Raw genomic sequence first — 23,341 nt, 5'->3', positions numbered from 1 at the left:
AGCGCAAAGCTTGACTTCTGAAAGTCTTTGCATTTCTTTGTAAATTGCAAGATAATGGACTTGCCAGACTTCTATTTCTACCCTAGCTTTTGGGTTTATGTGGCAAAGTTGAGAGGAGCTTGTACTAGCTGAAAGGCATTTGTGCTTTCTTTAGCTTGGGTTCTTCTGTGGAATTATTCTTTCTGTACTTAAATATGGGGAGTGAATTTTCTTTCTCAAGCTGTAATTATCTACTTTGGTTTACTTTTGTCTTTGAATTTTAAGAGTGACCCTAATTCAGCTGGTTTCATTTTGTTCACAGAGAGAGCTCAATGTACTCAGGCACTGACACCACGCTTCTGGTTTGGGCTGGAAAGCAATATATTAAAAACAACAGGTTTACACCAAAATGAAAAATAAAGGATCTTAATTATTTTTTTTCTGATTAGGTATTGCCTGTGAATGATGAGCCACCTGTTATGCGAACAGGCCTTGTTCCTGTGCTCCACTGCCTGGAGGGTGAAGAAGTGGTCCTCTCCTCAGAGTACATTTATGCAACGGATGCAGACAGTGATGACATGAAACTGATGTTTATGCTGGCTCGCCAGCCCTACCACGGCATCGTGAGGAAAGCTGGCATTCCTGTGGATCGTTTCTCCCAAGCCGATGTCATCTCTGGCTTAGTTACGTATAAGCACACTGGTAAGTGAGTTAAGGACAGAATTAGACTGGGAGGTGGTCAGAGAGTTTCTGGCAGAAAATCTTAACCTGAATCCATAAAATCTTCGCAGAAACTCAGTGGGAACTGCTCAAAACCCACAAGTGGTGTGACTGGGGAAAAAAGTAAGCTGCCTTCAAAATAGGGATGATGATACACGACTACCAAATGTTTTTATGTGTTCTCCAAATCCCTGTTTGAACTCAAAATTATAATAGAACAAGTAGATGAAAGTATGATAATTGTGGAGGATCTCTTTCACTGTTGCTGACAAAATAACTTGGACTTTTTTGGCAAAATTACAATTAAATTAGGTACAAAATAGTCTTTTATTTGATTCATGACATTAAAAAAAACCTTAGACCTTTTTCCATAGTCATGTTTGGATAAAATCACATAACACTGTTAATGAGGATGCCTAGTTTTAATAGAAAATTGCTAACAACCTAACGTACTTCTTGCTTGCCTCTCCAAGCTAGACGGATATCCACTTTTGGATGGCTTATAGTCTTTCTCTACAAGATAAATGATGTTCAGATTTTCTTCAAGAGAACCACGGTGCTAAAAGATGTTATTTTGTGGTTTTATCTTTAAAATCAAAAATCCCTTTTTTTTTTTTTAATTACTCACAGAAATCAAGGGCTGGTTAACCCCCTTTTCTACTTAATTTGGTCTTTTCATTAGCATTAAAGAGGTTCTGTTTTCTACATCTCTGATGGCAGCTTTAGTCTTTTTTTCTCAAAGGCTCTGGGTTTCTGTGTAATTAGTCTGTAATTTTGTGTGAGCATAGAGAATATATGGGATATTTTCAGGCTTGGCACTGCCTAAAATGAACAGCTGGTATTTGAGAAGAGAAGGAAGTCCTTGATTATGGCCATCCATAACAAACTTTTCTTCAGCATCCTAAAGATACTGGGAGCATTATTTCAATGGCAGTGTTTTGCAGCAGCAGTGAAGGGCAGAAGAGTGCAGTGCCTGTGTTTTCCATTCCCAAATTTCTACCCGCTAAATGTGCTGCCGGGAGATACTGCAAGAGAGGGTGGGAGTCACTGCCTTTCCTTTGCAGGCAGCTTATTAGTAATATCTTGCAGAAATGCAAGACACATAAGTGCTGAGAACTGGAATACATTCAGCCACAGATGCTTCTTGCAAGGGGTGGCAGTTCCCAGTCCTGTGCTGTATCAGCCTATGTTTTGAACTTGATTACGTATAGGCATAATATACAGTATAGTAACAAAGCACAGCCCTTGTTACTGTCCATTTTTTAGGGATAAGAGGCATATAGGAATACATGCATTTCTCGGTGCGCAAAAATGTCTTCTTCTGGAAGCACATGGATAGAGAGACTATCATGTCATAGAGAGACTATATATGTAAAACAAAGATAGTTTCCTACATTCTTCAAAAAGGAATGCAGAAAAATCCTCCCTTTCTGCACAAACATACATTTTGCACATGCCTTAGCGCACAAAGAACAGAATCATAAGAACTATCAGCAATTTTATTACAATATAACAGTATAACATTGCAATAATAATATTATAAGTAATATTAACTTAGTTATATACTTTTCTAAAACCTTTTCTTCTAGAATTAAAGTAAGCTGGTCAAAATGAACTGCAAACAACAAAGAAAATCCCTAACCAAACAGCACCCCCACTAGCCACAATTAAGGATTCTAGTCATTTTGCTGTTGTTTTGGTCTGTCTTCATCTTCTGACCTTGAATACAACAGACTGTCCTTGCAGGGTACAAAATTATTCTGCATGAAGTTTTGGAAAAATGTTTTTTCTGCACTGCAACATTTTTTCCAGGTGGGGAGATTGGCCTGACACCTTCCATTGAGATCTTAACCTTCGTTGTCTCTGACGGTGAGGCTGGCCTTGATGTGAAGGACTGCTGTTATGATGGACCTCTTCCTCCTCCAGTTCCGCTTCATGATCCATTTCCAGTATACGATCTTAACATCACTGTATTTCCAGTGGACAACCAGCCTCCATCAATTGCAACTGGTGAAAGCTTCCTCTCACTACAGCATTATAATGTGGGCTATGCAGTACTGTAATGGCTAAAGGCTCAGGGGTTTTGTTTATTTGTTTTTTTAGCATCAGAAAGAATCAGCTGAGATCAGCATACAACAGTTTTAGACCAGAATTTCCATCAATTTTTTTTCTGCTGGTGCAACCATCAAATTCAGCTGCAGGTGCAAGTATGAGTAACTGTTAGTGGCTCTTCAGCTGCATGTTTACATCATGTGGTTTGAGATGAGAGTGCTCAAATCTGCTCCTCTCCCTCTATAGATGTCTGTTGCAGTATACGTAACCTATGTCTGAGTGAAAGGGATACGTATCTTGTCCCTGAACCAGACAATTGTCAGGTTTATACAGTGTAAAAACATAAACATAAATGTCTGTCTACCTTTGCATGCAAAGTATACAACAGAAATTTAGACTCCAGCCCTTATATGATGGGAGAGAATCTTTTATTACCTCTCTTCAATTCTGTTGGCGAATAAAGACAAATCTAGGCTATCTGTGTAACAGATCAAATAAACAGATGTGAAGCCACATTTTCACTAGTACTCTGCAGGATCAAAAATACTCAGCTAAAATGGAAATTGTTTGTAATCTACATTTAGTCAAACAACAGCCCATTGTGTGAAATTTCCATTGACTTCCTGGGCTTTGGATGAGGTCTGTAATATACATATCAAAGGTATGCTTTCTGTATGCTTGTCTTTTTCAATGTCATTTGTTTGTAAGTATCACATATATGCTATGTATCTCAGGGAATATTTAAGCATATGTATGAGTAGTTTTGTAATTTGCAGGCTCTCACCCAAGTAATGTTCTGGAAACGAAGCATTGTCCCAGCAGGGAAATTAGGCAGCGATGCATGAAAAATTGTTCATTATGAGCAATTCGTAACAGCTCTTGTGTAATTAATGCTCTGACAAACAGAGGTAACAACTGATTTTGCGCAGCACATAAACCGTACCTAATAACTTACCAGTAAAATAATTTAAGGTTCCTGTTCCTCTCTACTTACATGATGGCAAAAAATAGGGGTGATGGTGTGAGCAGAGAAAAAAATAACTAAACCAGAACCCCTCCAGTAACACAGTATTTGTTGTCCTTCCCCCCCTTAGTTATTATTTCCATTCTTGTTAACAAAAACAACAGTAAAATGAGCTACATAAGCAATAACGCTTATCGTGTTGTTTGTGTGCAGGTGCAAGGTTTGTGGTGGAGGAGGGCTCCTCAGCAGCCCTTACTACCAACCATTTGCTTGCCACTGACCCTGACACCACTGCAGATGACTTAGAGTTTGTCTTGGTTTCTCCTCCCCAGTTTGGTTACATTGAGAATATACTGCCTTCTCCTGGGTTTGAGAAGAGCAACGTTGGTATAAGCGTAGGTAAGCCTAAACGAGGTATGGTAATCAAGCCGATCAAATGCGGAGGGCTGTGGGGTGGGCTCTGGTGAAGTAGCTGCAGGTGTGTGCATTAATACGGGCTTATTGAGGAAGGCAGGTGCTGATGAGCAAATGAAGAGCAGTGGGACTGCGTGGGAGGAGTTCAAAGGGAGACCACAGCTCTGCAAATGTGAAGAATTGGCACTTGAAGCAAACAAGCCAATCCTTGTTTTATGCATTCCAGCTGCAATCTATTAGAAGTAGCGATATGAGACATCAGCGTGCTCTCTCTGCCTCCCCCTTTGCTCTCCCAGGCAAGGCTCCCCTTCACCACCACTTCTGACAATTAAATGCTTTAGCTGACGATTTGAAAAGCCCGGGTCCCTTGTTAGTGTCCAAGGCAAAGCTACAGAAGTGATGGAGATGGTGGCTGACCCAGGTCTCTTCCCTTGTCCACTTTCAAACGTTGTAAGGCAGTTTCATCCTCAGCAGAACAGACTCTGGCACGCTCTGTAATGCCACCAGCTTTTACTCCTGTCTCCAGTTGGGCACCGAGAATCACTGAGCGTTTTGGTCGACATTTTCCTGCTCTGTCAGTCAAATAACAATCAATGTAATTACTTAGATCTCGGATCTTTTCCCACCTGTTATTTGGGTCTTTCTGTTTGGGCTCAGTTCCGCAGACTGAACTGAGAAGTGTGAAGTTGCACAGTCCCACAAGAAACAGGAGGCTGCGTTTTTGTTTTGGGGGAAGGCAATGTGTCCTGTGGTAACACATGCAGTGTAACTCTTTCAGCCAAAAAAGGACAGAGAACTTAAAAAGTCCAAGTTATTTGTTCTTTGAAGAAAGACATAGTTTCAAGGTTTTTTATGATACGTCAGACCAGAAGGAAGGAAAAAATTGTGCTAACTCATTATCTCTTTAAAATCTCTAGCTTCGTTTCAGCTGAAGCACCTGAAAGCTCTGAACATAAACTACGTACAAGCCAGGCATGTGCGAATGGAGCCAACAGCAGACTGCTTCGTACTTTATGTCACCGATGGGCTGCATCGCTCAGCAGAGACTCCATTTTTCGTGCTGATCAACCCAATCAATGACGAAGTCCCAGAATTCATAGCAAGGAATATTACTGTAAGGAAAGAATCAAAATGCCTGTCATAGAATTATTTTATACCAGAAAACACTCTTTAATATAAACAAGAACATTGTTCTGACCCATGTTCCTCTGCATCTTTCCCTTACTTTGTGTAGTTCAGCCTAGTTCAGGAAACAGCCCAGTTAAATCCCATGTAAACCTGTAAGATGGAGCTTCAGTGGGACTGGTGCAGTACACAGCTCTGCTTGGTAACTTGCAGTTAAGTAAAAAAAAAGGCTCAAATTTTTAAACAAATGAGTCATCTAGAAAGCAGAAGGATCTTTATGCCTCTTCTGGTTTCTCAAGAGCCTTTCATAATTTTTTGTAGAGTTTTTTTGTGTTCCTGGCATAGCCTCTCCCCTTTCTGAAGACAACTTTTAATATAAATAATAATTCTGTGACCACCATGCTAGGGCAGTATAAGCTTATCTTACCATAAAGTAAAAAGCGCATGTATGTGTATAAATATATATGCATCCATATTTTTATATATATTTGTGTATCTAAAAGCTTTCTCCCCTGTGCATTCCCTAGCACTTAATCTGAAGTTTACTCATCTAACAGCTTTTCTATTATTTGGGTCAGATCTGAACTCCTTATCTCACCTTCTTTTCATCATTGTAACTATTTACTACTGTTTGTCTCTCAAACTGCTTGAAATCAGTAGCTGGTTCCAAAGCTATTGGGGAAGGGGTAGAGGAAACAAAGAGATATACACAAAAATACCCTGCTTAGGAAACCATGCTAAAATTCTATAATTTCTTTGTATATAAAAGAATGGGACATTTTTTTCTTTCATGTTCAGGTTCAAGAGGGGCAGATGAAAGAGCTGGATCTCTCTGTTATCAATGCAGTTGATCTGGATGTGCCTCAAGACCGTTTGGTATTTGGGGTTGTGCAGAGGCCCTCGCACGGATTCCTTATTAATGGAATTCATGGCAAAGATATTCTACACTATAAACAGTTAATTAACCACAACCACCACAGCCATGGGTTGCTTGTTCGTGACTTTTCCATGGAGCTACTGAAGAACGGTAGGTGCAGCATTCTTCTTACCTCAGTCTTTCATTTCTTTAATGAGGCAAGGGGGCACAGTAAGAAACCTTCACCACTTATTTATTCACTTGTTGTATGTGTATTTCCCAGACAATGTTTAGGCATAGAAGTGAACCTATTTAATGCTAATGTTATATATTGTTTTTAGCAACCGTCAATAAAATCACCCTGAGAGGCCTAGATGTCAGAAAGGGTAGTAATATGACTAGGGAGGACATCTGCCCTGAAAAAACAAAGGGAATATTTTAACGCATCAGCAAACAGATTTCAGAATATTTGACAGCACCTAGAACAGAGACAGAGAGACTGATTTTAAAACACATTAACTGATCATGGGGTTAAATATTGCTCTAAATGATCATAAAATCATAGAATCATAGAACAGTTTGGGTTGGAAGGGGCCTTTAAGGGTCATCTAGTCCAACCCCCCTGCCATGAGCTGGACACCTCCCACTAGACCAGGCTGCTCAAAGCCCCATCCACCCTGGCCTGTAACACTTCCAGGCATAGGGCATACACAGCTTCTCTGGGCAACCTGTGCCAGTGCCTCACCACCCTTATTGTAAAACATTTTTTCCTTATGTCCAATCTAACTTACCCTCTTTCAGTTTAAAACCCTTGCCCTTTGTCCTGTCACTAAAGGCATTAGTAAAAAGTCTCTGTCCACCTTTCCTATAAGCCCCCTTTATATATCAGAAGGCTGATATATATATATATATGTATATACACTTAATGATAAAGGTATGAACTGGGGTCTATAGCTTAGCATGATCGGTTAACCTGCTTTGAAGCAGCAAAGCTCTTTCAAGTACCTGTAATCAAAAAGTGTATTTAACACTGCCAAGAGCATGGTGGATTCTTTCAGACTGTGCCCATTTAGTGAAGGATGTGATCTATCAATATAAAGAGGGACATGAATTCAATCCTGCCACTCAGGTGCAGTTCAACCCTCAAAACCTGAGGAAAGATTTTTCTCTCTAACATGAACCTTCAGAAATATCATGTCCCCACCTCAAATTCGTCAGCTTTTCCAAGTCCTGATTCTGACTGTCTTCCAATTGCTTGGCTTTTCTCTTTTCCTGTCCACCACGGTGACCGAGCCACCTCCAGCCCAGATCTTCTGATTGTCCATGGTCATAGCCACAAGGCCAGCTGTCCTGTGTCCTCCTGACACAGAAAAGTGTTGCCTGATAGTCTCACCCTTTATATGATCACTGTTAAAATGAATTGGGATGAGGAGAGGAGAAGAAATGTGCCTTTTTCAGACTGACAGAGACCCTTTTGTGAAGGGAGTCACTCCTTACTCAGGTTAGGCTGGTGTCTTTGAATCAATACTATGTTGTTAGATTAATGAACAGCAGTGGCTCACCAAGCTCGTCTTCTGGTAGCTGAAACAAGCTTGCTGTGACCAGGGCATATGGGGAGGGGAGATGGAAGAGGGGTGATGGAAGCAGAGTGAAATGATACCAGAGATTTTTGCAGGAGTCAGATTTATTTTTCTTTCAATTTCGCTTTCTCTCTCTTATTTTTCTTCCCCCCCATCCCCTGCATAGGAATGAAGCTGATGTACATGCATGACAATTCGGAAAACCTCACTGACAGCTTTAAAATCCAGCTATCAGATGGGAAACACAAAGTCCTCAGAACCATTTCAGTAAAGGTCATTCCAGTTAATGACGAGAAACCAGTGCTGAGCAAGTAAGCCACATGTTCCTGTTTCTGACAGAGGGATGAGTTCAGACAAAATGATCCAAAAGTGATCAAAACAGCAAATCCGTGACTGATGGGGAGAGGATGCCATAACTAGTCACAGATCAATGTCAATACAGATGTTTCCATGTGGGTCTCTGTCAGCCTGTTTAATAAAACCATTTATAGTGAAAGTAGGCCATGCGTTAATGCTGCTCAGTATTAAAAGAATAGGGAAAAAGAAAGGGGGAGTGGGGAACGTGCATATTTTGTCTTTCACAACTTACTTCAAGATGTTTGCCAGAGCACTGTGACTTTTGCACACCTCTGCTGGCCACTGTGTACCATGGTATTGAGTGCAGTCACTTTGCTTTCCCCTTCCCTGGGGCAACCGCCTGTCTAAAACACCTCTCTGAGAGCAGCTCTGAATTTCGGCATGAGAGAATCCACAAGGTTGATGCCTCCTTGCCTCCCAAGGCACAGCCTTTCAGATTAAAGATTGTCTTCTTTTCTGCTAAAAAAACTCTATTGCTCACCCATAATTCAACTTCTGAAAAGGCACACACTAACTTTCCTTACAGTCCAAAACTAGGCGTCTTAAGTGAATTAGACATGGTCATAAATGGCCATTTGCAGACAGGCAGCTGGCTGCGAGAGAGCCAAATCCCCTGGACATTTTAATGAGGAGCTTGTCCCTGGGGATCTCCATTTTTTAGCAGATGACCTGCCACAGAGCATCAGGGTCTCTGTCGTGCTGGCTGCTCCCAGGCAGGCAGATGGGGAGCTGGGGGCCTGAAGGCTTTGGGGGTATAGCTCCGAACCTCTAAAGTTTGCATTTCAGAAACAACTCACAGCCTGTTAAACAGGCTGCCACTGAAGTGGGAATTTCTGATCCCTCAGGGTATTTGGCCTGCCTTCAGATCAGACCTACATTTCCCATTGCAGAGAATTCTGAATGTTTTGTTTATCATGTAGAGCTTCCTGCATTAACAAATGTTAGCTTTACAGTTGAAAGATTATCAAGGACCACATAATGCTTAACAAGAGAGAAATTCCATTTTTAGTTAGAATAAAGGGTATAGTTTATGTATTCATACCAGGTACTGATAATTGCTGATAATTGCCTATTTGTTCCCCACATGGTAAGATTGCTATGTCATTTCCCACCCATTCTCTCTGAAGGAAGATGATGGAGTGCAAGAACTTTTTACCTTTGGCCAACTGGATCCAGAAACTGTTGCTGCCTTGTCTGGCGATGTTAGATCCCACCATTCACCATTCCTGTGGTGAACTGCAGCACATCGTGAGCCATCTACTTGCAAAATAGCTATTTCGTTATAAGAAACTAGTGCTTTCTGCCTGTTACTCTTCCACTGAGATGCAGTATACTGCCAGCGGTTAACCAGGAAGCATGTCTAGTTTGGAACTGAAGTGATTTAGCTGCCACATTCAGTCACCACATCTTTGCTGTGGGGTAGGAGCTCCCTTATGCCACTGTAGGGTTTTACAGGTGGACATTTGACAATACCTGTAAGCTTGTTCTCACGTTTTAATCTGGGGGCACCTTTCCATCCCAGGGAGTTCCAGTTCTCATCTCCATTAGCTATGGTCAACAGACTGAAGAATCTGGGATGGGATGTTTTTGGCTGGCTCTCATTCACAGTGATTGCCAAAAACTCAATCTGTCACCTCTTGGATTGCGTCCTGTAGCAAGGAATGCCCTTGGGGAATGTAAGGCCCTCACACATTCCCCTTGAAAGCTTCTTCTTAAGATGAGATGTGTGGGTGCTAGACGGACTTAACCAGATAACTACTACACAGAAAAACAAGTTGGGATTAGACAGCATCCAAGGTGTAGCTAAATGTGTTTATCTTCATTTTTTTTGTTGTTTGAATCTTCTCTTCCTAGCTCATACAGTACTTGGGTCACACACCTGCTCTTTCTGTTTGCATAGTCCCTGAACGATTATTGCTGGTATGAGCAAATCATTAAGGTTGCTCGATCTGTCATTAATATGACTTGATATACTTTGTCATATGACTCCATTTTCTTTGCTTCTCATTTTGCCAAAACACGAAATTTCTATGCTTCATATCCATATCAGTTTGAATATGAAACTTCGGGAAAAAATATCCACTCTTTCTGAGAATAATAAACGTATTTTGCAAAATCCCTAAGCAATTGTGACAACTACTTCTTTGGAAATCTCAGTTGTTGCTCTGCTTTGGAGCAGGCTCTTAAGCTTGGCAGAGGAAAGGCCTGTTATATGAAGAATGTGCCTTTAGCAATTCTTGTAAAAATCTATCTGTATTTGGCCTTTAAAATGGCATGGCTTGCACATGCCCAGTTGCATCCTGCCAGAGCGTAGCTGCCCAAATGCCTAAGGAGTCTGTCGTTTCCCAGCCTGCTCTGTGGCCCCTGGGCAGATTAGCTTGAGCAGGTCCCATCCCTGGGGTGACTGAATATGCTGAATCCTCCCCAATCTCCTTGAAACTTTCGTATAGTCTAATAATACTGTTTGGGTGCTACACTGTGAAAACGTAGGACTGCTAACAGCAAAATCATGAAGTAGGGTGTGCAGAGGCACACCGGAGGATAGTTACTAGCTGAGAATGGAAACAGAGGAGACATAACATGAGAATCATCCTGGAGAATCATCATCAAGATTCCTCATGAATTTCAAACTATGTGGAATTTTTTCCCACAGAGCTGCCTCAAATCTTATTTGTGGCTAGTGATGGCCATTTCTGACAAGGAAAAGGTGGCCTTAATGTACTCATATGAATCAAGAGCCCAGGAATATTCTGCAATGGGGAGCATAGAGAAGAAGCCAGTTAGGTATTGGTAGTGTCTCTTATTAAAGATTAAGGTTAGCAGTGACAACCTAGTCATTTGAAAGGCAGTCCTTTCTCTATTCAATGATCAGTTCATTAGAACCAGTATTACTATGGTCTATAGTAGCAGGAACATATAATACAGCCTATTGGTTTACACTGTCCTCTTCTTATAAATTGTATGAAGGTAATTGGAATAGGGCCCAGGGAAAGAAGACAGACGTGGTAAATCCCAGGTTGTTGTAGGTATCTGCTTTGTTGTTTTTCACCATTGTAAGGAGAAGGGGGTCTACTCTGTTTGCTTTTTTTTTTCTGTTTTCAACAGAAATAGGCACCCTCCTTCCATTCTTTCTGCAGTTATCATTTCTGTCAGCATCTGGGTAATCCATATTCCTGGCAGAGAAATTATATGTTGGAAAGGTTACTTTTCTTTTATTGCATCAATACATGACTTCTAATTTTTTGCAGGAAGGATGATTTAGAGGTGAACATGGGTGAAGCTCGAATAATTTCTAGTGCTGTTCTGTCAGCGAAAGATAAAGATACCCCCAGGGAGAGAATTTACTACTTATTTGAAAGACTTCCAGAAAATGGTCAGCTTCAGCTCAAGGTTAGTCTTTGTACTTCAACAAAAAACAGGCATGCAAAGAACTCTGTCTGTTTAGGTTAGAATGAAGTTCATCTGTCATGTTTTGAAGCAGACGGCTGTGGCCAGTTTAATTGTGGAAGTGTTTGAACCAAACAATGATGCTGTCCCAGAGGCTTTGACACTAAAGGCAAAAGATCATCAACAGGAGGAGAAGGAGGGTGAAAAACATGGCAGATCATCTGAGGTGACAATGGAGAGAGATGCTGGGAGAATCAGCCCATGGAGGGGGAAAATCAACTGTCAAAGCTGGGAGGGGGAGGGGAGGAAGTCCTTGATCAAAAAAAAGTGACATGTAAGCCATTACTTCAGTTACTTCAGGGTTCGGAAAGAATGGAGAGAGATGTCTATGAAAGGGTGAGTAAGAAATCATGAGTTAGAAGACCAATATGGGGGGAAGGAAGGGAAAAAAGGAAGAAGATGGAAAAGGATATAGCAAGAGGAAAGACAGAAGATAATACTACAAATGGAAGGAAATATGACCATCTATTGACCAAAGATAAGCTACAGGAACAAAGATAGAAAAAAGGTCTCTTTTTACTTGCACACATATATAATAGAAAAAAAAAATAAATCAGTTTCTAAGACCTGTGAGGCTGGAAAGTATTTCAGTACTGCATCCCTGCAAGAATTTGTGGATCACGTGAGACTTGTGAATTAAGCGGGTCCCATGCACTGGGACGAGAGACAGCTACTGGCTGGAGTCTGACAGTTTGAGCATGTAGGGTATCCACATGTATTTGATAACCTGCTCTGTCTTTGATAACCTGTCTCCAAAGCCAGTTTGCACCGGCACTGTTACTGCAGGCTAAATGTCAAACACACAGATCAGTCCAATATAGACTACTATGCTATCTTCTGAAAAGCAGGAAATTTTATTGGGCAATTAACATTTTTCCACCAGAGGACCTCTGAGGCTCTGAATTTCTGTGCTTCTCTGAACTTCCTCACAGGTTATCATTTCTGATATCCCTTTAGGTATGGTTTTGGATAGAACCAAGAGCAGCTTTGTGAAATTGAGAAATAGAAAACATAAGCTGGGTGAGGAACCATTTCATTTTCATCTTGTTGTTGTCTCATTGAGAAGCGTGCAGAAATGTATTTCCTGGAGTAAAAGTGGCTAAACTCCATTTACTCCATTTTATTCACGATCACTATATCTTCTCCAGCTTTATAGCTGCCTGGGAACAACTCCAGCTATTTACTGCCCTTCAAAACATACTATGAGGAAAAAGTCTATAGCTTAGAAGGGAAGGCAGGTAGCTGCCACTAACAGTCTGCGTAACTGCAAATAAAAGCAATTAACTGGGGAGGATGCATGGGAGACTGTTTAGTGAAGGATGTTTATTCTTTCTAGGTAGGCCAAGGCTGGACGACTATCCAAACTGGAATGAAGTGCACTCAGGAAGAACTGGATATGAACCTTGTGAGATACGTCCATACAGGAGCTATAGGATCCAAGAACCAAGACAGCTTCACATTTTATCTGTGGGATGGGTACAACAGATCACCAGCTGTGGACTTCTACATAAATATCAAGGACATGGAAAAGGGTAAAGACCTGCCAGACTTGACATTTTACACTGCCTGTTTCTGAAACAAAGATGATCTGAGTACATGTCCTGATCCTTCCCTGAGCACTATGTAGGCCCTTGGCAAGTCTCCCTGCAGACCGCAAAAGTCTGTCTGCTTGGACTTCACTGCTGGCCAGAGCCCTGATGTTCCCACTGGTGAAGAAGTGGTCCTGGGATTTGGAAAGGCTCTGCCTAAGGCAATGCGTTGCACCTTGCCTCCCAGGACTCACAGCTAGTTTTAAAATAGAGTTGAAGATATCCTTCTGAAACTAGCTTTATGTCTGAGTAAATCAAAGCACGGAAAAATGGCAAGAATGTAAGAAGGTAGGCAAAATACTGTTCAAGAACAGCTCTGTCTTCCAGGTTTATGCTCTAGTCTTACAGTCTCTCTTCCTTTATTGCATCCCTATTAGAAACCAAATTAGACCAAGTTAACCTGACACTGCTAAGATTGGAACAAGGGTCCAGACAGGTTGTGCTGTCTCCATCCTTGGGAGTTTTCAAGCCCTGATGGGATAAAGCCCTGAGCAACCTGGTTATGCCTGATCTCATGGTGGACACTGCTTTGAGCAGAAGGTTGGACTAGAGACATCCCAAAGTCCCTTCCAGCCTGAATTTCCCTACAGTCCTATGTTTTTTCTAGTGGTGATGACTTGCATGTGGCTAAGTAATGCATAAGACATCAACTTACAATTCAATATAACTATTTCAGCATTGTTTTGTCTACCCTGCAGGAGACATTGCTGTTTTCAGAAAGCCTCTTAGAGTGCCAAAAGGGGATCGGGGCTACATTACAACCAATGTCCTCCTTGCACTGGATGGTACTGACAAGCCAGAGGAACTCCTCTATGTGATAACCTCCCCACCCCAGTACGGGCAAATAGAATATGTCAGCTATCCTGGCATCCCCATTACGAGCTTCAGTCAAATGGATGTAGCAAGACAGATAGTCTGCTATGTTCACAACACTAAAGCAGTTGTTCCTGAAGATGCATTCAGGTAAGGCGTAACACTTCACCCACAAAAATTTTCCCCTTGGATTTCTTGGGTATTAAAAAGCCCCCATAATACAATACAAAACAACCCCCCCCCCTCCCCCAAACAAATTATTAAAAAGAGGTGGAAGCTCCGTGGGAATTCTCAATATTTATATAGCAAGGATATTTCTGCTATAATACACACGGTTGTGACTGCTTTGGTAATAAACGCATTTTCTAATTGATGCTGAAACTGTAGCCAGAGCCACATTCACTTAATGATACTAGCTTCAATATTGTTATAGCACCCAAACATGCACAGCTGTTAAGATTTAATAGGGGAGAAGGACTAATGACATACTTTGTGGAATTTTCCTTTGGTGTCTTGCTACAGCTGGATGTGGTAAAACTGGTCCATCCAGGTATTAAATAACTGCTTTCTTGCCTATTCCTATTTATCATTTTCGTTTGGTTCCAGGCTTTTTTGAATCCGTAAGTACTTCTTGAACATACTGAAAACCAGTCCACTTACCTATTCTGACACCACAATAGCTCAGAAATTCGTGTAGATGATTGGATTTTTTGGGGAAAACCAGATTACCTATAGGCCCAGTTCACTAGCCTAGTGACATTTAAATTTACTTTCACCTGGCTCTGAACCTTCGTCTCAGACCAGCTTAGACTAAGTGCACTCCTAAAGTGAATATTTCCTTATTTTGTTCTTAAATGAACCTCCCTTGGCTATAGAGTAGAAAGGTGTAATAAGCTATCATCAGGTAAAGACAGAACAGATGTGTTCTTCATCAAAGTCTCGGGAACAGTTTTGTAAAAGAGAGCAAATTCAGGAAATTCATATTTTAAAGGAAGAACGCTAACTTCTTGCTAGCATTGGCAATTTCCTCTGAAAATAGCTTTTGACAGAAAACAGACTTTCTGTAAAATTCAAATGTTCCACACAAAAATAAAAGCTTATTGTTTTTTCATTTGTGACTAACAAAAATGAAGAATATAGCTCTCAAGAGCTGAAATTCAGAAAAGACCCCTTTTTACAGTCTATTATAAATAGACTCCTGATCTGAACAACATTTTCCATTATACATGATGAAGATTCAAGGACATGTTGAGTCATGCAGTTTGAGAGCTTTTTTGTGGGGAAGTCAAGCAAGCAGGGCATGAAGGCATCAAATGAACTGCCCTATGACACCGGGACAGCCCAGGTGACATTATCTAGTGATAAAGCAAAATTAATTTTGGGCCTTTCCTCGGCTGAAACATTTTAAACTATCTCTTCCACTAAATTCAATGTGGTGAAAATTCTAGTTAGGAGGCTTGTCTGATGCATTTGCGGTCATAACACAAAAAGTGAACAAATATACTCTGGCTTTATGTTTCTCCGTCGTGAAACTCTATGACCAAAACTAGATTAGCTTAGACAACTAAAGCTGCAGTCATGCCAACCCTAGGTTAGGCAGTGTAGGAGTTACTCGCATCAGTATGGTTTCTATACCACGCTAATGAAAGCAGACCAAACAATTCTAGGGAAACTGTGTGTGGATAAACCCAATGTCTCCTGTTTAGGCCAATGGCTTAGAACAAATCTAGAAAGTCAGCCTTATAAAAGTAAGGTTATGATGCTTTAATAAATATTGATATTCACTAACTATTTTAATCACAATAATTGATCTTTCTTGATGTTATAATTTGGAGAAGAATTTGGTTTTGTGTAGATGTATAAATATTGTGGCAGAATATTGTTATATTTAAACAAGGAATGGTTACATTAATTATATGGGTAATTATTGGGGGGGGGATTAATTGATCAGATTTTTACTTTCCACTGAAGTACTTTCTTCAGACATAAATTTGCCTGTATTGTTTGGTGCTGCTGGCCCGGAAGAAAGATTTGGCAGTGCTTGTTTGGACAGATGACTTCAAGTGATTAGCAACCTGACATCAGATGCTGGCAGCAGGATACTAGAAGAACATGCTAATGTCCTCCATTTTGACACGCTGGCTCGATTTTGTAATGAGCTGGCACTATTTATGATTCCATTTTTATCTTTTAAATGCCATGACAGATGGTAGGTCCTACAGCCAACTCTGTTGCCATCAAACTGCAGAAAGCATGAAATGTTGGTAATGGTGAAATCAAACCATGCAACATGTCCTCCTAACTGTGCCTGAGAGTTGTCCCCTAAATTTCATCAGAGTGAGGAGAATATTGGCTGCTCTCCATTCCTAAGGGAAAGATGAAACAGCCATAAACCAGAAATAAACAACAACCAAAATCTCCCAAAGTGCAAGAAAAAAGGACGTCTTGGACACAGGCAGCTTCATCACCTGTGAAATCAAGTGGTGTATGACATTTGCATCATAAACGTCAGTATGATGTATATAACCAGGAGGTTTGCTCCTATCTGGTATTCTGCAGAAGACTGGAAGAATCATCAGTTTCATGAACTGAATTATTTAAGTCTTTCACTTAAGTATTGTTTGACACATCATCCAAATGATTTTACAGCCATCACAAGAACCAGAGGAAACTCACTTACGCTGCAATCTTCCAGACTTTTTGAGAGACGGATAAGGTCTTGGCTGAACATTTTGCCTTTTTTTTTTTCCTTAGCATAGTATTAATCATCATTATTCCAGTTTTTTATTTGATTTCAGTTAGATACTAATAGCACAACCCTTTTACCATTGGCACAATAGCATTAGGTCAGTGCAGACAGATGTCTCTAGGTTCCCAGCTGGGAATACCATCCTCAGTAAACATATTTCTAACTGCTATATAGTCCCTGGTCTGCCTATGCTCATTCCCATCTGTTTCATGGCATACTGCCAGTTTACAAGTTGATCAAGCCCTAATCATCTAGCATTGGTGAAGGCAGTGAGGAGTTTTAGATGGACAGTCTGTGTGACACAGTACGCTACTCCATGACCTACTGAAAGTCACTCACATTCAAGGCACGCAACAACAGGCCAGGTTCTGACCTTGTAATTATTTAAATACTTCGCTGAGGTCTGCAGTCAAGAGAGCAAGAGGAGGCAGATAATCTAAATGTCAACCAGTCCCCATTTCACTTATGTATGGTAGAAGCCTGCTAGGTGGAAAGAAGCCAGCTAGGCTGGCCCTCATATTATCTGAAACAACCATGCCATGATACTGTCCCATACAAGATCAACTGCGTAAGTGCAGCTGTATGTGCAATTCAAAGCACTGGGCATTGGAGGGTGGGAGAAAAAGAAAGGTCAGGGAATGTGAATAGTCCACCACAGCCAAATTTCTTTGCAAAGCAGACTCTGTTCTGGCGCAGGCAGAACTAACCTGGGTGAAAACTACTCTCCATGATGCTTCTGCATGTACTATGCAGCATAACCAAAGAAACTTCTGTAGAAAGAAAGGTGACTCTTACGTACGATATGGTGATATGACATGAAAGATCATGAGACATTTCAAAGCAGTTTTTAGTTTCATATAATCTCAAAGTTTTTGTTACAGGCATGACAATATGCAATGTAATTGCTTTCACAAAAATTACTTAAGTAATAATCTTGGCAAAGAAAGCTAGGATGAATTTTGGAGGCTAAAAGACTGTTTTTCTCTTTATTTTTACCCATAACTAAATTTGATAATAAATTTCTGCAGAATATGCTGTCATTTGTATGACAGAAGCCCATACCAAGTTGGTAGGTTTCCAATAGATTTTCTCTCCAGCCTTGGGCACCTTTATCCTTCTCTTGTTTAGGAAAGGAAAATTAACTGTAGAGCATAATTTAGTATTCTTTAGTATATCTAAAGAAATAGAGCATAATTTAGTACTCTTTAATATATCTAAAGAAATATTACTGGCTGAGAGAGAACTCTAAGAAACGATGCTGCTAGAAATGCCCAGCATGGAATAAGAACTTCACAGATCTGACCCTTTGATAAATACATGGTATGGACACCTAAATTTTTAAAATTACCCTAGCAACTTGGATAGTTCTGTTCGATATCTCCCGCAGAATCTTAGTATTTCAGTGAAATCTTGCTTGAGTTTTGTGAAGAAACATAAATCAGTTCCTCTGAATATACAGAAATTTACAGACACTGTTAGTACCTAAACAAACCCATAAAGTGAGATGAGGATGGGTCTTTTTCCAGCTTGCTTTTTTAGATAGTTTTGAGGCTATTGGGTACAAAAGGCTTGTACAAGTGAACAGAAAAAAACATTGTGTAGGCATTTTACACACCTCTTTCCGTAAGCTGTAGCCAAAGCCAGCACTTTCACTGGCAGTTGCCACTGCCAGGTAACCAAGCGAAGATATACTTAAGGATGCATACAAACTGGTGTATGTATGCCGGAGGGTGCAATAAGCCCCCCAGCCAGCCCGTCATTGTAGATCTGCTCCATCTGTATGTGAGCAAGAAGGTTAGTCTGGCTCTGTTAATCACTGCTGAGACTGATGGGTACATCCTTAAAGCCATCCCTCTGGCATCTGCTCAGATTCCTGAAGATGCACTGTAACTCTTGCCATATACCTGCCCCTCTGTTTTGAGGTTTTTAAGTTATGTATCCACCTCACCCACAGTCTGGGTTTGAGTTCAAACCATCTCTACTACTTTTGCAGTATCAACACAGGCAAGTCCTGTAGTAAAGGTGTGTATTATCATTTCATTTCAGTACATGGTGAATCAAGAACACATGCTGAAGACTACCTTGCCTCTCTTTGCCAGATTCGTCATCAGCAATGGACTGAGGACTAAGCATGGGACATTCATGATCTCCTTGGAGGCAGTCGACCAAGCTTTGCCCACACTGTCTAGGAACGCAGGGTTAAGACTAGTGGAAGGCGCTATGGCACTCCTTTCTCCTGATGTCCTGCAGCTTTCAGACCCAGACACTGCCAAAGAAAACCTTACCTTCCTCTTGGCTCAGCTCCCCCAGTACGGTCATCTCTATTATCGAGGGGCTGTGCTACTGCAGTACAATTTCACCCAGCAAGATGTGGACAACAGGGATGTTGCGTACAAGCACCGAGGTGGGGATTCCCAGATTGACAGATTTACATTTGTTGCAACAGATAGGACTAATCAAGGCTTCATCGTGAATGGCAGGGTGCAGAACGAGCCAGTGGCATTCACCATTCAGGCAAGTGTGACCACAGGCCTACTTAAAAGAGATATATAGCATGATAAGGTGGAAAATGTAGTAATTTTGATGAGAACTGGTGCCTGCTGCAGTTTATAATTTAACTGAGATATTTATCAGCTAAAATGTTTCCTTTCTGTGTTCCATGAATAATTAACCTGGAGAATTAACTACTTGTCACAATGCGTTACTTAGGCAAAGGATTTTACAGAGTGCAAAGAGAGAGGCTGCATTTAAGAGAAGACAGACATCCTGCTTATATAAATATAAGCCAGTATATAGTGCTGCTGTACTTACGCTTGCTAAAGTTGAGCCCAGCTATGTGGAGGAATGAGCTTCCTGCTGCTCAGCTTTCCCACTTGGTACCTGACCCGCTGATTTGCACGTGAGGGATGCTGGGATGACTGTTGATCTTCATGTCACAGCAATCTCAAATTACAGCCACTTCGCTCCCACAACAGGACAGATTCTTCCTTCTGGGAGTCTTTGTAAGATGCCTGCTCTGATTCTTCCTTCCTTTACTAGTATCTTTCTGTTTACATCCCATTTCCCTCATTTCCACATTCTTTCCACCGTGTTATAGGCTCAGACACCTCTGCTGTGACTTCTTGTATGTATCTATCTGGCATGTTTCAGTATGCAAAGTACACCTGGTTGCATTGTATGTCAAAATTCTGTATGTTTCAAAACACTGATACTAACAGAGAGACTCCTAACTTTTCCTGATGACAAAGTTTGAAGCTATATGATGAGCAAGGAGTGCCATTTCAACAGAAGATGAGAGATAGAGAAATAGCAACAGCTGTTGCTGAGTGCCAGAAGATTCATCAAAAGTTGTGAAAGGTGGCACGGATTCGAGGAGACCAGGTCTATGACTGTGATTATCATAAACCTTAGGTTTCCATGCTTGTTATTGTAAAGCAGAGGTGAGAGAAACCTTTGCTGGAGTCTTCATTTGCTATGAAGAAAATTACATCAAAAAGAAGAAGGGGAATGTGAGTCAACAGGGCAGAGATGCACAGAGTTTATGCTGCCCTCCCCAGTGTTTGCTGCATCCCGCTGAATGCAGCAAGCAACTGGGCAATCTGGGCCTGAAACCATGGGAAGTAGTACTTAACTGGAGATCAGACTTCTTCCGGAGCAGACTGCGAGTCAAAGTGGCTATTGCCGTCATGAGCAGGCTACTGTGCTTTTAGCAAAAGTAAGACAGAGAATATCCTGATGCTGTAAAATGAATATACCTTTGTCTAACTTTGATTTAGGTGGATCATTTGGACAAAGTGGCACCAAAAATTATTCATCTCCGTTGTTTTTCTGATGTGGAACTGCTGAAGAATGGCAATTATGGGATCTATATTACCGCCAGGTCCCTGAAGGCATCTGACCCCAATACAGAAGATGACAAAATATTTTTTAAGATCTTACGAGGTCCTCATTATGGCTACCTGGAAAATATAACAACAGGTGCTGTCTTGTATAATCTCTGTATTTCGGGATGTACCAGGCCAGATTCCACAACCTATCTTGTTAATGTTTGCTTGATAGAGGAAACCAAAATTTCTTAGCAAAATTTGGGCAAGCTTTGAATGTAGTAAGAAAGTTTTTACACTAAAGCCTGAAACTCATGTTCATCGTGAATCCTCAAAGAGTTCAAGATGATTGTTAATAGCTGCTGTTGAGAAACTATTTTTTATTTGTGTCAAGAAAAAAAAAAGATGAATATTGAACTTGGCCATTTGATAAACAGGTCACATGGGAAGAAATTGGCTGGGGCTTATAACGAGCTGGGATGTTGCTGTTTTATAGCTAAAACCAAATTTCTGTAAGTTCAAATTTTCTAAGTGTCCAATAAAAAGAAAAGTTGAAAACATTCCATATGAGCTATGTGATTCTTATTAAGAGGCTTTTGATTCACCTGAACGTTTCTCTTCTTTCCCAGGTGGATTTATTCAAGAAGGGTTTACCCAAAAGGATTTAAACAACAAAATCATACTGTATGTCATCAATCCATCGCAGGAGGTGAATTCAGACGATTTGGAGTTTCAAGTCACAGATGCCAGTGGAAACTCTGCAGTGCCCCAAAGGTGACCGGGACCCTCGGCAGTGCGTGGTGTAGTGTGTTGTAGTGCATGCTCTCCCCTGGGGTGAATGAACATGCTGGGCTTGAAGCCGTGCCGATGTGAACATAGCTATGACTCAAACTGTGACATTTCTTTTGTTGAAGCGTAGAGAAGGTTTCTTCCCCTCAGGGAGGTGAAGTACAAAGGGCTAGCTCCAGGTCAGGCTGCGGAACAGTTCTTGAGGGCCTGCAGGGCCTCACAGGAAAACATAATGGAGTTTACTCTAAGTGGGAGCTGGGCATTTGGAGACCTGAGATACTGGGTGCTGAGGGACAGGACTGTTGCTTCATGTACATGGTCCTGCAGCTGGAGGTCACTCTTGCCCTGTGCTGATGGCAATGCTTTTTTCACAAGCTTGAGATCACAATGGAGGGGATGCTCTCAAGCAGTAAAAGCTACATGAGGGCCATCCTTCTGCAAAAACGCACTGAACTGAAAGAAGGTGGAGGGCACACAGCATGTTCTTTGTCATCCACTACCAAAATTTATACTAGGTGTATTACCAGGATTTCCTTGTGACACATGGTACGCCTAATGTACAAAATTTAGAGACTGGGGTATTATCCGAACTGTGCTTTGATGATAAAAGCCAGAAGTGGGAGCAGCTCTACAGCAGGGGCAACATTTCTATTTATTTCTGAAAATAAGGGCTGAATGTTCAACCACTTTATAATCTGCAGTAACTGAGAATAATAACCAACGCTGTTTTCCTGGGCTAAACTGGCTACTCGCAAACCAGGACTCGTGGGGAGGGAAAAGGAGCAGAGGGCTTCCATCCGAGGACGGGGACAGGGCAGCGACAGCGATTCGGCAGTTATGAGCTGTGCCAAAAGATGTCCCCACAGACAAGCACATCTGCAGGCAGCCAGCCCCGGCCGCCCCGTGCCGCCTCGCAGGGGCACTGGCAGTAAAAACACCGTCAAAACGCTGCCGCTTTCGCTCCTGGTGGGAAAGCGTGGGTTCTTGTGCATAAAGTGCAACGCGTAACGTCGGAGCTTTACGAAGAGATGCCACTTTTTGTATGGAAAGCAGGAGTTTCAGAGAAGTCGAATTCAGCTGTTAGATGTGCTGGACCTCGGAACAAAGGATAATTTGGCTTTTAAGAAAAAATAGTATTTTTAATATTGGATTTAAAAGCTTTTGAGATTTTTCTTTTAAAAAATTTATCACTTAATGCTCATTGGTTCAAAACGCAAGTTTGATTTGCATGTTGATATTATTAAAATTGAATCCCAGCTTTTATCTGAATGCTGCTGGACTATATCTGGCACACGCATCCTCTGTACGAAAAAGAGAGCAAATCAGCTGCTAAATGGGTTGCCCACACCATGAGTATCAGAAGACGTTGGAGGACAGGAGGAAACTTCCACTAGTGTTAGAGCTAGTCAACCCTGAAAGGTCTAAAAGTTTGTTTTAGAAAAGTTTGAATTGTTTTGTAAGTACCACAGCTGATTTTCCTTCTTTTTGCTCTCTTCCATTCCTCTCTGTCTCTCACTAATTTTTATCACAGCTTTTAAAAAGGTGATCATCTATCCTGTGCAGCATGCAATCCTCCAAGGTTTGGTCACATCCCGTATCAACAGTTCTAAAATTCAGCATATGAGACAATGACTCAGCCACTTCTATGGCTGAAGAGCAAAGTACGCAGAGTATTAGAGTAAAGGGAGTGGGGAGGGCACTTGTGCAGAGGCGGTGAAGTCCTGGAGCATGCCCTGTACACTAGAGGAGGAGCGTCAGAGGATAGATGAAGGAAGGTGGGAAGATACAGGGGAATGAGTTTAAAATAAAACTACAAGGATAAAGGAAACCAGGAATAAACAGTGATAGCTTGTCTTGGCCTATTTGGTGTTAGGGGCAAACTCTGCTCCTCTCAAAGTTGCTGCAGAACCCCTCTGGTTCTGAAACAAGGTTGAGGTTTGGTTTGGGGTAGACCAGGGCTCAACCAGAAGATTTATTAACCACCTGTAGCTCTTTCTAATCAGCCAAATCAAAACACAGATATGTTGATTCGGAAACAAAGACTCAGTATGTGTATTGGCTAAATCAGCGTTCAGGAGAGAAA

The 23,341-nt window shown here is 41.3% G+C and overlaps 1 protein-coding gene across 1 annotated transcript in view; it reads left to right on the top strand.

Annotated features, from left to right (window-relative positions):
• Positions 1-23,341, top strand: part of FREM1 (FRAS1 related extracellular matrix 1) — a 64,424-nt gene that overhangs the window by 21,453 nt on the left and 19,630 nt on the right. The window contains 12 exon segments of the mRNA XM_074570551.1: positions 429-681; positions 2,512-2,709; positions 3,929-4,114; positions 5,047-5,243; positions 6,053-6,281; positions 7,857-8,001; positions 11,296-11,437; positions 12,831-13,026; positions 13,782-14,046; positions 18,745-19,207; positions 20,422-20,623; positions 21,099-21,243. Coding sequence (XP_074426652.1) covers positions 429-681; positions 2,512-2,709; positions 3,929-4,114; positions 5,047-5,243; positions 6,053-6,281; positions 7,857-8,001; positions 11,296-11,437; positions 12,831-13,026; positions 13,782-14,046; positions 18,745-19,207; positions 20,422-20,623; positions 21,099-21,243 — 2,621 coding nt within the window.

This window comes from Larus michahellis, chromosome Z, assembly GCF_964199755.1.
Source record: "Larus michahellis chromosome Z, bLarMic1.1, whole genome shotgun sequence".
In the NCBI taxonomy this organism is placed as follows: Eukaryota; Metazoa; Chordata; class Aves; order Charadriiformes; family Laridae; genus Larus; species Larus michahellis.
This window is presented reverse-complemented; position numbering and strand designations above follow the sequence as displayed.